Source organism: Chionomys nivalis, chromosome 1, assembly GCF_950005125.1.
Source record: "Chionomys nivalis chromosome 1, mChiNiv1.1, whole genome shotgun sequence".
Classification (NCBI taxonomy): Eukaryota; Metazoa; Chordata; class Mammalia; order Rodentia; family Cricetidae; genus Chionomys; species Chionomys nivalis.
This window is the reverse complement of record NC_080086.1, coordinates 16732116-16745632: the sequence shown is the minus strand read 5'-3', so window position 1 is coordinate 16745632 and position 13517 is coordinate 16732116. Positions and strand designations below refer to the sequence as shown.

At 37.7% G+C, this 13517-nt stretch overlaps 1 protein-coding gene across 1 annotated transcript in view; it reads right to left on the bottom strand.

Annotated features, from left to right (window-relative positions):
* The window catches only part of Lrp6 (LDL receptor related protein 6), a 132300-nt gene that overhangs the window by 63515 nt on the left and 55268 nt on the right, over positions 1-13517 (bottom strand). The window contains exons 4-7 of the mRNA XM_057762761.1: positions 8084-8280; positions 5664-5795; positions 2435-2831; positions 1932-2103 (exon numbers count right to left, since the gene is read on the bottom strand). Of these exons, the coding sequence (XP_057618744.1) occupies positions 1932-2103; positions 2435-2831; positions 5664-5795; positions 8084-8280 (898 nt within the window). The remainder of the gene's footprint in view (positions 1-1931; positions 2104-2434; positions 2832-5663; positions 5796-8083; positions 8281-13517) is intronic.

Here is a 13517-nt window from a genome sequence, read left to right as displayed (position 1 = left end):
AGGAGTAACTGAGTAACTGTTGTGTTCTAGATGTGTCCGAAAAGAAAGGGCAAGAGCATCAACATCTAACTTGTGACAGCACATCAAAATTTCCAGAGCAAAAAGAGGAAGCCTTTCTGTAGTTCCTTGAGAGTAAATTTATCACTGTCGGGGGGGGGGGGGGATGGATTGCACAGACAGACACACACACCCCTTCTTGAGGGAAAGGCAAACAACTAGCATCTCTGTGCTAGAAACCAAAGCCTTGTGCATGTTAAGTAAGGGGACAAATAATAGCATAGGGACAAAGAAGTAGAGAAGGAAAAGGGACAAACAATTCCATCATCTACACAATAAATTCTATTTAATCAATTATTATGCACTCACTTTATGAATAAATTTTCATTTCTCTATTTGAAGGCCCCTCAACTACTTGTGACTCTGACTAAATTTATGTGTCTAAGATAATATACCTGAAAGTGGGAAAGAGAATACCATATTCTCAGTAAGAACACCTTTCTTTCCATGTCAATCACAATAAACTAAAAAAGACAAAACCAAATAGAAAAATCTTTTAAAAGGTGATAATAAATCAAGCATTTTCCCCCTGTGTAAAATCTCAGGACTTCCTCTAAGATCCATGAGCTTTTAGCTATTTTCCTAACATCTTCATGTAGGGAGAGTGACAGACAGCCAAGTAAACAAAGCTAGCAATCTGTCTGAAACACGAATCTATCACCTCTGGCATACTAGCACTCCCCTCCAGCTGCTGAAGATCCAAACACTAATTTGGACTGGGATGGGGGGTGGAGCACTGAAACTCTAGCCAAGGAGAAACATTACAGTTAGGCCATACAAAACTTTCTGTTAATGGAAACCAGGTGTAAGGGGGAAAAATGTAATTTCTAATATTTGTGACTGGTGATGTATTAACGGGTTTCTTCAATTTCAAGTTTCCATTCTGGAAGAAAGACCCTTTAATTCATTATTCCCTGAGTATCCCTTGCACTCCTCAGAATCCTCTTTCTAAAATAACTGTCCCACAGTTCAAACTCCATATCCGTAAGGTATGTGCAAGGGGCTATCTATAAAAATTTTTTTTTGCCAAAGCCATTCCTTAGACAAAAGCCACAAATCCCCAAAAGGACAACCTAATCCACACAATCCACACTCACTATCAAGGATGTGCCACTTACAAAACATTCTGATAAAATACTTACTACTGATTATTTTCACCATAATTCTATCTCCCACAAACTTTATTCCATCACTTGGCAAATCTTTTTTCCCCCAGGATTTGGTTAACTATTTCTACTATACAGTCCACAAATCAATTTAAAACTTCTTTTAACGTGGTATGGTTGGCAGGTGCCTACAATCCCAGCACTTAGGAAGCTAACACAAGAAATCATGGGTCTGAGACTAGCCTGATCTATACAATGAAACCATATCTCAATAAACAAAATTTTTGTTTTTATGTAACAAACTGAATACTTAATATATTCCACTGCCAATTCCAAACAAAAAACAACAAGTTACACACACACACACACACACACACACACACACTACATCTATATAGGTAGATAGGTAGGTAGGTAGACAGATAAGACAGACAGATAAGATAGATATTGTTTTCTTGTTGTTTATGGAAACTGGTTCTAGGAAACTCAGGTCGCTGCTTTACCCAAAATAAAGAAAATCATTTACAAAAGCTGTTAAGACAAGAAACACTGGAACACACATTTCCTATACCAACACAACTCAGAGGTGCTAGGATTAGGTGGAACATATCCATTATCCCTAGAACTGTGAACCGAGGAAGATTTCTGGAAATAATATCCTGGAATCCCAGATGATTGTTGAGAGACTATGAATCAAACTCCTACTCACCCAGAAATCATTTTAACAATGGTCTCAATTATTTTTTAAAATGACAGAAACAAACAAACCTCAATTTTGTCTGTTTTGGCATCTCCCCAGTATATTGTGCCTTCATCATAATCCAGAGCTAAGCCATTTGGCCAACCAAGGGAAGTGTTAACAAGAACTACTCGGTCAGAACCATCCAGAGCAGCTCGCTCGATTTTCGGGGTTTCTCCCCAGTCAGTCCAATACATGTACCTATAGAAGCACATAAAAAATGAGCTGAAAGTATAATAATAAAAGTAAAACCCATTCCATATATTACATTATCATCATTCAATGTGGACGGAGGGGAGGAGAGGGGAGGGGAGGGGAGGGGAGGGGAGGGGAGGGGAGGGGAGGGGAGGGGAGGGGAGGGGAGGGGAGGGGAGGGGAGGGGAGGGGAGGGGAGGGGAGGGGAGGGGAGGGGAGAGGAGAGGAGAGGAGAGGAGAGGAGAGGAGAGGAGAGGAGAGGAGAGGAGAGGAGAGGAGAGGAGAGGAGAGGAGAGGAGAGGAGAGGAGAGGGATTACTAATATAAGTGCTTCTTACCCAACCATGGGATCTAGCACAATAGCCCGGGGCTCCTCTAAGTCCTCTGAAATCAGAATCTTCCTCATGGTCCCATTGAGCCTTGTCACCTCTATCCGGTCAGTGCCAGTGTCTGTCCAGTACAGGTTTCTTGCAACCCAGTCAACAGCAATACCATCAGGATGGACGATCTGGGCAGTGACCACAAACTGACTACCAGATCCATCTATGAAGGAACGACGGATGGCCCTCACTTCATCATCAGTCCAGTAGATATAGCCTTCTACAGGGTCATAGTCTATGGCGATGGCATGCCGGATATCTTCCAACTGCAGGACAATGTCAGTAAAATCTGGTGTATCCAAAGAAATGCGCCTCAAGTCTGTCCGTCGGGCTAAGAGCAATAGTTCAGTGGCACCTAAAACAACAACAAAGTAATATCAAGCAATCATTTGAATGTCACAGGCAAAGTTTAACCAATCTATATAAAGCACGTAGAAGTCCTCAGGAACTGAAATTAACTGAGTTTATTCTACTCTCCTTAGAGTAGAACTAAAACGTAATACTGTGAAACAGAAAAGTCAGTGCAAACTCCTTAATGGCTAACCTCTCCAAATCAAGTTGCAATTCACACTTGCTTTCATTTACTGGATAACCCCTGGATAAAGGTAAGCAAAACTAATCAATCATCATTTCATTTCTCATAGCTAAGCAGTAATGGAAGAAATTTGTAGACTCCAGAGCCTTTTTTCAAGAACCATGTTTTAAATCCCAACACTTGGGAGGCAGAGGCAGGTGGATCTCTAAGTTTGAGACCAGCCTGGTCTACAAGAGTTAGTTCCAGGACAGGCTCCAAAACCACAGAGAAACCCTGTCTCGAAAAACCAAAAAAAAAAAGAACCATGTTTTAGAGGTCCAGAAGGGTTAGGGGTGTGGACTGCTTGCCTTATAACCATAAAGACCCAAGTCTCACCCCCTCAGCCCACAGACAAAAGCCAGCCATGGTGGCAATACACGAGCACTCCTGGGAGAAAGGCAAAGATAGGTAGATCCCTGTGTCTCAGACAGAGATCTACCTCCAAAGGGAAAAAGAGGGTGGCACCTGGAAAGTGACACTTGAATTTGTTCTCTGGCCTCCATGTACACCTGTACACATGCACAGACATGTGCATGCAAAGGTGTGCTCGTAACATGTGTGCACACAATGATAAAAAAATCTAGGACAAAAATGTTAAAGACTCAATTCTGAAATAGAAGAATGTTATGGCACGTAAACTGTCTCTCTGTTAAAGAAACACAGAGCAATATCCAACAGCCCTGTGGACAAGGGAAGCTGCGGAGAAGGGAACTTAAGAAGTGCAACAGTGGTTAAGAGTATTTGAGCCAATAAAATCTGGTTCAAATAGGGAAACAAACTGAGAAGAAATACAGTCACTGTAAACCTAGATTCAGCTAAATATAAAAATTAAGGATAAATATAATATTCCGGAAGGTACTAATCATAAAGTATTCAGTAAGTATCAGCTAATATATCATTAAAAATAAAAACAGAGTTATAAATAAAAAAAAAATTTTTTTTAAGTTTTTCAAGACAGGGTTTCTCTGTGTAATAGTTCTGGCTGTCCTGAAACCAGCTCTTACAGACCAGGCTGGTCTCGAACTCAGCGATCGGCCTGCCTCTGTCTCCCAAGTGCATGCACCATCACCACCTGGCAAATTTCTGAAATTCTTACATAGGACCCAATGAAAACATAATTAAAAATAAAAATATTAAGCTTAATATTTTTGTTTGTTTTAATGTTCAAGTAAAACACCAGCAAAATAATCATCTAAGGACTAATAAAAATAATATGTAAACTGTCAATTGAATGAGCAAGGAGAAAAAAAAAATCCCAGCTAAAATGTGTGTAAAGAAATACTGGCATATAAACTTAAATATGAATTTGGAATCATAGAGACCAACGTCAGCATCAGCTGTCTGAGTGGAGGGCTGACTATGCATGAACGCTAAGCCGGAGAGGATGAAACACAAATGGTAACTGCAGGCACAGCGGGAACGATGCTGCACACTCACTGCCCATGCTAACTGACAAAGACAGATCGAACTTTACAAAGAATTCACAGAACTATTAATTTGAGCAAGGTGATCAAAACAATATAGAACTTCAGGCTATTAGGTGCTAAATATGCACCTGGAACTCAGAACTGGTTAAGCATGTACATGTGCACCACTGTGAAGGAGAGGACAAACTTCCACTGCTGAAATAAACCCTCGTTTTCAACGTCAAGGTACATTTTTAAACAGAAAAGCAATGCTACAAAAACCCTTTTGTTTAAGTTGAAACCGAATCACTGTTTACCATGGAAACCATCTGACAAGAGTCAGCCAGCTTCACCTTTGACTATGAGGATAATTTATCAACGCCAACTCATAATAAACATCCACTAAATTGACTCAATTCCATCTCACTGACTCGCTGACCTCCTTGCCAGGAGCTAACACGCTCTAGAAGAAAGGCGCCAGGCTTTCCGAGGAAGATAAAGAAGTTGCTGCACATATAACAATTTTCCTACCAGATTCTGCTTGTTGCCAGAGAATGGTGACCCATAGGAGTAAGAATGAAGAATAACATCCTCATTAAGACAAAAAGTGCTGGTGTTCTCCCAAACTAAAAGCCCCTTGCAATGTCCTAAGCCTGTGCCCTTCTCCAGCATGTCCTCTATCTATAGAGAATTAATAAGAGTGAGAAGGAAAGGACAAGAGGACCGGCTGAGGTAAAAAAATAAAGTTACTTTAACAGTACAACGAGCAACTTTTTCTTAAGGTACTTCTTTCTCATTAAAAAACAGTCAAAAATATCTTTCAATAGTTTAATAGAAAACTTTACCTATTCCATTTTATTCTTCATCAATAAAAGTTTAATAATTTTCATTCAGTTCTTTTTTATTTACTGGTGTTACTAAGTATTATGAGATTGTGATTTCAGTGGCTATGAAATTTGCCCAAGAGAAACAGTACCTGTTTGTCAATTTGTTTTTTCCAAAAACACAATGTTTCTTAAGTACTAAATAAATAACATAAAATAAAAAGATGCCACAAAACATAAACCACCTCTGCTAGCAGTCACCTGGGTGACTAGTCTCCCAAAGCACTGCCAACGCTAGAGTTTACAAAAGAAATACAAAGTTGTTCATACAGAATCCAACTGCTCTCAGGATTTTTTTCTCACTTGAATAATAATGATCTTACCATCTTTGCAGGTTTTTCCATTCTCCAGAAGCTTGACCCCAGTTGGACAAGCACACTGATAAAAAGGCTTGATTGGAGACATCAAACACAAGTGGGAACAGCCACCATTATCAATTCCACATGGATTTGTAGCTGTCAAATATAAATCACACTGATTAATACCAATGATTAGGGATGACCTCACTCACTCTGGATACACAAAGGTTAACAACCATAACATGAGCAACTGTGATAAACCAAAATGACTACCAAATTTCCTCCAGGTGCTTGACTACCAACCATCTGTAAGGAAAGGAATTAATTAGTGAAAACTTAGTGGGTTTTTTAATCCAAAGAGAAGTAACTAAGAAGAAAAGCAGAAGGTCTTTGCCCTAATGGAACTTATAAACTTATTAATGAGTTAAAATAATAAACTATAGAAATGGAAAGAAAACAAGGAAGCTAAATATTATATTGCACATTTCAACTAAAAGAGGGTAGACAATCAATGAGGAATTAATCTCAGTGTTTAAAAAGCTGGGGGGAAAATCTTCACAGAATGCATGAGGCCCAGCAGGCACCCTGAAGGACAGGAGGGGTCATTCTGAACATTTTGGGTGTGGTAAAAAGCCTTCAGAATAAAAACTTAGAGACCAGGCACTGGGAAGCAGTAAGGAGAACACTGTTAAATAGAGGCTAAGATTTCTGTAGACTGGGAGAACATCAAGAATGGGAACATGCTGTGGCAGAGGGTATGAAAGCCAAAAAATACAATTAGAAATTTGGAAAGCCATCCTTTGGAATGAACAAGATGAAAATGATAAATTCAATAGACTAAAGGAGGGAAAGTGGAACACAGAAAGACAGGCACAATGACACACACCCCAAATCCCCCACTGGGAACTGGAGCTCAAGGTCAGTGTGAGATATGTGGGATCCTGTTTCCATTCTTATTTTAATTTTTTTTTTTTTTTTTTTGGTTTTTCGAGACAGGGTTTCTCTGTGGTTTTGGAGCCTGTCCTGGAACTAGCTCTTGTAGACCAGGCTGGCCTTGAACTCACAGAGATCCGCCTGCCTCTGCCTCCCGAGTGCTGGGATTAAAGGCGTGCGCCACCACCGCCCGGCCTTATTTTAATTTTTTAACAGTTTGAGTTGTAGTTTAATGGTTTGAGTAGTTGTCTAGAATGTACAAAACCTAGAGTCAGTCTGTAGCACTGCAAAAAAGAGAGAGAAAGCAAGAATAAGAAAGAGACAGAGACAGGTGAATCTCTGTGAGTTCGACACCAGCCTGGTCTACAAGAGCTAGTTCCAGGACAGGCTCCAAAGCCACAGAGAAACCCTGTCTCGAAAAAAAAAAAAAAAAAAAACAAACAAAAAAAAAAAAGCAGCCAAGTTATGAACACTGTAGAAATGGATATATTCAAATAACATTCATGAGGATAGAGAGCATCCTCAAAGACCTTGAAAGAAAAAAAAAGAGAGAGCAATACAACGTAAGACATAAACATAAATCATCAAAAATAACTAACATTCTCAAGCCAGTAAATCAAAGAATCAACTATGTCATTTAAAACAGGGTTTGGAGACTTTCTGAGGACTAATCATGAGAATACAAAGTTCACAAAGGACTACATAAACATTTTATTTTTACATAGATTAACACATCTATTTTAAAATGCTTTTATGAACTCAGTCATCAAACTCCAATGTAACACATTCAATATTTGATTAAATCCCCCTAACTGGAAAGAACTAGTATCAAACAACTCAAAATCCAAGCACTCTTCCTTTTTGGCTATGGAAAACTATTTGAAATATACTCAGACACACACCAAACATTTATTTACAGACAAGTCCCAAACATTTACCATTCTCTCATAAAATCCAAATCCATGCCTCTCCTACAAGGGGTCATTGTCAGCAGACACAGCCCCATGTCTTTGTAAAGGGTAACCAAAACCAGAAGCAAAGTTAGAAAGAGAAACACACTAGAGGAAGAGGAGGAATGCAGATGAATGTTCAAGCAGGTGGCTTATTCAGCACACTTAGGTGCTGGAATTCATTAGCTGAGTTAAGAGAGGCTTCCTATTCAATCAGTATTTTTTTTTAGCACACTCAGATGAACATATCAGAACAGTAAAAAAATATGAACAAGAAATGCATTTATTTATAAACTTAGCATGCTTAATTTTTTGTTCATTTCTGTTTGCCACTTCTATTATCCCAGCCCCAAATAAAAGACAAGACATTATGTGGTAAAAGGTACCACGCAACAAGGTTTAGACTGGTGTAATAACCTGAATTGTTTGTATGTTCTTCCCTTTCAGTCCTCCACTGCATTTGGATATGCCCCTCCTCCCCGCCAGGGCCTCACTAAAAGCCAGACATCAGACTGCTGCAGAGCTCTTCCAACCTGGAATTTCAAAATCCAGATCACTTACCATTTGGCTGCCTCTGTTGGCTGAAAGCATGTATATCCATGGGAGAGAAGATGTTAGAATGGATTTCACGCAGACCCTCGCCAGTATACTTGTTGCAAGCCAAAATAGAATGTGTATTCCAGTCAGTCCAGTACAGTGTGTCCTCAAATAACGTCAAGGCAAAAGGATGTGGAAGGGAACCTTTAACCACTGCCTGCCTATTAACACAAAAAGAAAAACTCAAACTTCTAAAATTTTCTTTTATGACATCATTATCACTCAGCAATGAAGAGAGTCAACACATACACATACTAAGGAAGACATACCTGTAGGTTAAATCCATCTATGAAAAAAATTCACATATGTTTTCAAGTTGTCAAAAACCCTGACCAAACATTCAGAATGGCCAACTAAATCACAGGACAGAGAAACCCAAATTTTAAGGTTGCTGTCCGTCTCCCTTCTCAGCAACTACCTCTAGACTCACATTTTCTATTCTTTCATGTAATTAACATCAGCAGGAGAAAAAAATAAGCAAAGAGGAAAACCCCAGGGGTAACAGTTGACACCAGGAAGTAGATTTAAGACAACAAGAGGTCTGTCCCTCTTAATGTGTAAGAACAAAGAGCTTGAGCCTGCTTTTCAACCTTATGATTTTAGTAACTATAACTGAAAACATAAACATGATGTTAAAGTGACAGACAGCACTCAGTCTAGCTCTAGAAAATTATTATCTAAGCTATTTTATTTGTTTTTATTTTACTATAACTAAACTTCTCAATTCAGACAGCTAACCATTGGCACAATATGTTCATAATACAAAACTAGAATTTCACAAACAAAACATATTGCATAAAAAGAAAGATCTAGCCCTCAAGACGCAGCACTTTGCAGTGTCAGAGCTGTTCAGTTAGTAAGTGCTCTCAACAAAATGAATAAATTATGATTTCAGTCAAACAAACATTTAAGACAATAAATACTTCGATATTTTCATAAACTGTGTTTTCCAATACTCAGCCTTGGGGAGGGAGATGAGACAGACATGAATACATAAGCTACTGAAGAGAACAGTTCAACTTTGCATTCATAGGGTGACTTCATGGTCTCTGCAAGGACAACTGTGGAATTGTGGAAACAGTATCTGCGACACATGAACCAGTCCTGACTTAAAGTATTGCAAATTCAAGACATATTTTATTTTAAAAATTAAAAACTGAGCACAAGAGGAAGGCAACTAATTTATATTTTAGAACAGCATACTGACTAGTTGACCTAAATCATCAATTTTCTCCTTTCATTTCCTTATTTTTCTTGTAGACCTGGGAATTGAATTCAGGGCATGCATACGCAGGCAAGGGCTCTCTCTACCACTGTTACATTTCAACTATACATGCCAGCTCATTAAAAAACTAAATCTCAGGAGACGTGGCTCAGAAACAGAGCACTCACTAACACTCATAAAGGCCTGTGTTCACTCTCCACGACTAAAATATAAGCATCCATACTAATGCATGCCTTTGCCTGGTGAAGTGACACAGGTTTATAACCCAGTACTCCAGGCCCATCCATCAAATAAATGCTACAGCTATACAAAGTATTTTTTCTGTCCAAATTGGAATTCATCAAGAAACTAAAAACCAGGGCTGAAGAGATGGCTCACCAGTTAAGAGCACTTACTGCTCTTACAAAGGATCTGGGTTCAGTTTCCAGAACCCCTTGTTGGTTCACAACCATCCTAGTCCTAGGGATCAATTGCCCTCCTCTGACTTCCACAGGCACCAAGCACACACAATGCACATACACATTCAGGCAAAACACTCACACGTAAATAAATCTTTTATAAAAGAAATAAAAATGGATAAAGAACTGAGAAATTAAATTTCTTTCTCAATTTTTCATTTTCTAAATTCTTCCTCATTTTCTTCTATATAAGCATCGTCTCATGAAGCAGGCAGCTCATAGCTATAATCCTAACACTTCAGAGGTTGAGGCAGAAATATTACCACAAATCTGAGGCCTATGTAGGCAATCATACAGAATGAGAACCAGCTCAATATATATATATATAAAACAACAACTAGCTAAGGAAGAAATCACAAGATTGGTTAAATACCGAGCTAAAATAAAACACAAGTACAATGCATAAAAATTTATGAGCATCCATCAAAGAAGGTAAATTTATAGACTACAAATGCCTTAATTAGGAGATAGATGGCAAATTAACCTCCTTTCAACCCGCCTCAGCCTGAAGACACTGTAAAAGGAAGAGTACATTAAGGCAAAAAGAAGTATGGGAAGATATAACATAGAAAGTTGATTCTTTGAAAGATTAATGAAAATGCAACCTGTAGCTATACTGGCAAAGAAAAAACAAAGGCATAAACTAAAACTGAACATCATAACTGAAAGGAAAACATCATACTTTTAAAAAAAAATCAAAAAATGTATTACAAGGAGCAACTATAAACAACTTTGTGCCAACAAATTAGTCAACTTACAGGAAATGGAAACATTCTTAGAAAGAAACCAATTACTAATAAAAATTCATGGAGGAAGACAACAGAGATGCATAAACAAACTCAGTCAGTCACAGAATCTCTAAGAAATAGCCAGGCCCATACAGCATCACAGATTAAATCTACCAGACATTTAAGCAAGCAAGCAAACAAACAAACAAACAAATAAATAAGAAAAATAGATGGGCAGACAACAGAAATATTTGGTACCACACTCTGGGAGAATAAAGGTAAAGAAGACATTTCCCAACTCATTCTTAGAGGCTGGTTCTAAAGTAACAATATCACAAAGATACTAGAAAAAATCAAATATATACTAATATCCTTCATGAATAAGGACATAAAAATCCTCAACAGAACATATAAAAAGAATTATAAATCATCACTAAGGTGAATTCATCCAAGAAATACAAGCTTGGTTTAACAATTAAAAGCGCCATTTACAATGTTTATTTTTTAAAAAACACAACCAACTACTTCTATAGATATAAAATAAATAGGCAAGATCCATAATCATTCATGATTTAAAATGAAGTCAATAAACTAAGAATAAAAGAAAACTTCCTTCACCTGAAGAAAGCACTTTACAAAAAAATCTGCGCCTAACATTCTGCTAATCTGGCAATAAATGCTGATCCTAGAGGAGCAAAAGATGTCTCTACTCTACATTGTATCAGAGGATGTAGCTAATGTGACCAAGCAAAAGAACACCCCACCCAGATGAAATGACTATGTATACAGAATATGTAGTTTTTTTAAAACCAATCTTCCCAAACCTAGTGAATTCAACAAGATTTAAGATTAAATGATTCATAAACAAAAATAGTTTGTACTTCTATATGCTGAGTAATGAAAAAAAAGTTCTAATTTTGCTACTAAAAATAATGACTAGGAATAAATGTATTTGCCTGACATGTATGAGGTTCTTGTTTCAATACTGAGCACCACAAAAATAAAGAAGTGCTGACAAGATGGCTCAATGGGTAAGGGTCCTTCCTAGGCAAGCCTGGCAGCCCGAGTTTGGTCCCATAGCTCACATAAAAATAAAAGGGGAGAAGTGATTCCCGAAAGTTGTCCTCTGATGTCCCCACACACATAAATAATAACATTCTTTAAAAATTAATGTATTTCTTTAAAAATAAATAATAGCCTAAAGGGCAAAGGATATGCAGTTCAGGGGTACTACATTGCCCAGCAGGCATGAGGGCCTAGATTAAAAACCCCAGCCCATAGTGCGTAGTGAGGCCCTGGACTCAATCTCCAACACTATGAGTAAAATATTTATATTGTAATACATAAATACATAACACTGAATTCCTTTTCAAGTTATCCATTTAAAATACTATCAGGGATATATTTTATAAAGGAATTCAAGAGCTAACCTACACAAGCAAATCAAAATGGATCATACATCTGATTTAAACGTAAGCATTATAATAATAAAACTCTTGGGAGTTTCTCTCATAGAAGAAAATATTTATGATAGAAGAAAATATTTATCACTTCTTGTCAGACAAAGGTTACTAGGAGCACCAAAAGCAATTTAACAAGAGCAAAGCAACTGACCAGGTGCTTTAATCCCAGCACTTGGGGGCAGAAATAGGTAGATCTCTGTGTTCAAGGCCAGCCTGGTCTACAGAGTGAGTTCCAGGACGTGTTCCAAAGCTACACACAGAAACTCTGTCTTGAAAAACAAAAACAAAACACAAAAAGAAAAAACACTGATAAATTGCTTATAATAAAAACTTTAATATTCGTTTCAAAATATGCCATCAAGAAAATGGAGACACAAACTGTAGTGACAGAAACCATATGTCCAACGATGAAATCTTATCTACATTAAGAAAGAATTCAGTAACAGAACTAATGAATAAACTATTATTAAAACTGACAGAATGGGGACCATCCTGATGGCTCAACAGGTAAGGGCATTTGCTGCCAAGTCCTGATGAGAAGGGCCCGCTTGGTAGTAAGAAGGAATTGACTATTGCTTGGTTTTTGTTTGTTTGTTTTTCGAGACAGGATTTCTCCACTAACAGCCCTAGCTGTCCTGGAACTAGTTCTTATAGACCACACTGGCCTTGAACTCACAGAGATCCACCTGGGAATAAAGGCGTGTACTACCACCACCCAGGAATTGACTCTTAAGTTATCTTCTGACCTCTAAATGCCAACCATGGCATGTGCCTCCCCCGCATAAGAAATTTTTGATTGACAGAATATTTCAAAATAATATCTAACTGGGTCTCATGAGAAAAATCTAAGCTAAAAACTGGGCCCCAAAAGATTACAGATTCGCCAGAAGGAAAGTTAGTATTAGAAATGAGAGGAAACACACAAAGGAACCAAAACCATAGCAAATTCTGATACCTGAATTCTTTTTCCCCAGTTGTTATTTTTCTCCTGATTATAAAAGGAATATGCATTCTTTATAAAGATTTAGAAGCATAAAAATATAAAGGTTATTTTTCCAATCCTGTATTATATATATATATATATATATACATATATATATAAACATAAATTTGTAAATATACACCAATACAAGCAATCTCAATTATCGGTGAAAGGGAAAACTGGATTTTGTTTTTAAAATAGGTTAAGACATAATAGGGTAATAAATAAACCAATAAGATCTGGAAAAAATAATCTGGTGAAACCAGGTAACACTAAATCAGAGACCTCAGCAGGAAAAGTTAAATAAATATGAGAAACTAGCAAGAGCTCAGGAGGCTGCAGAGAGAATGAGACATGGCTCAGACAAGAAAAATGAACAAAGCACTATGGAAAGTCCATGCAAAAGCCAAGTATAAAGAACATTTCCTACATCCTAATCATCAAGCTTCAGGAGGACTAGTGGAGCAGGTTTCCCAGTCTATTGTGCCCTAATGGTTTGTTTGCCCAAAGAAAAATTGTTATATGGAAAGATCCTTCCAGCT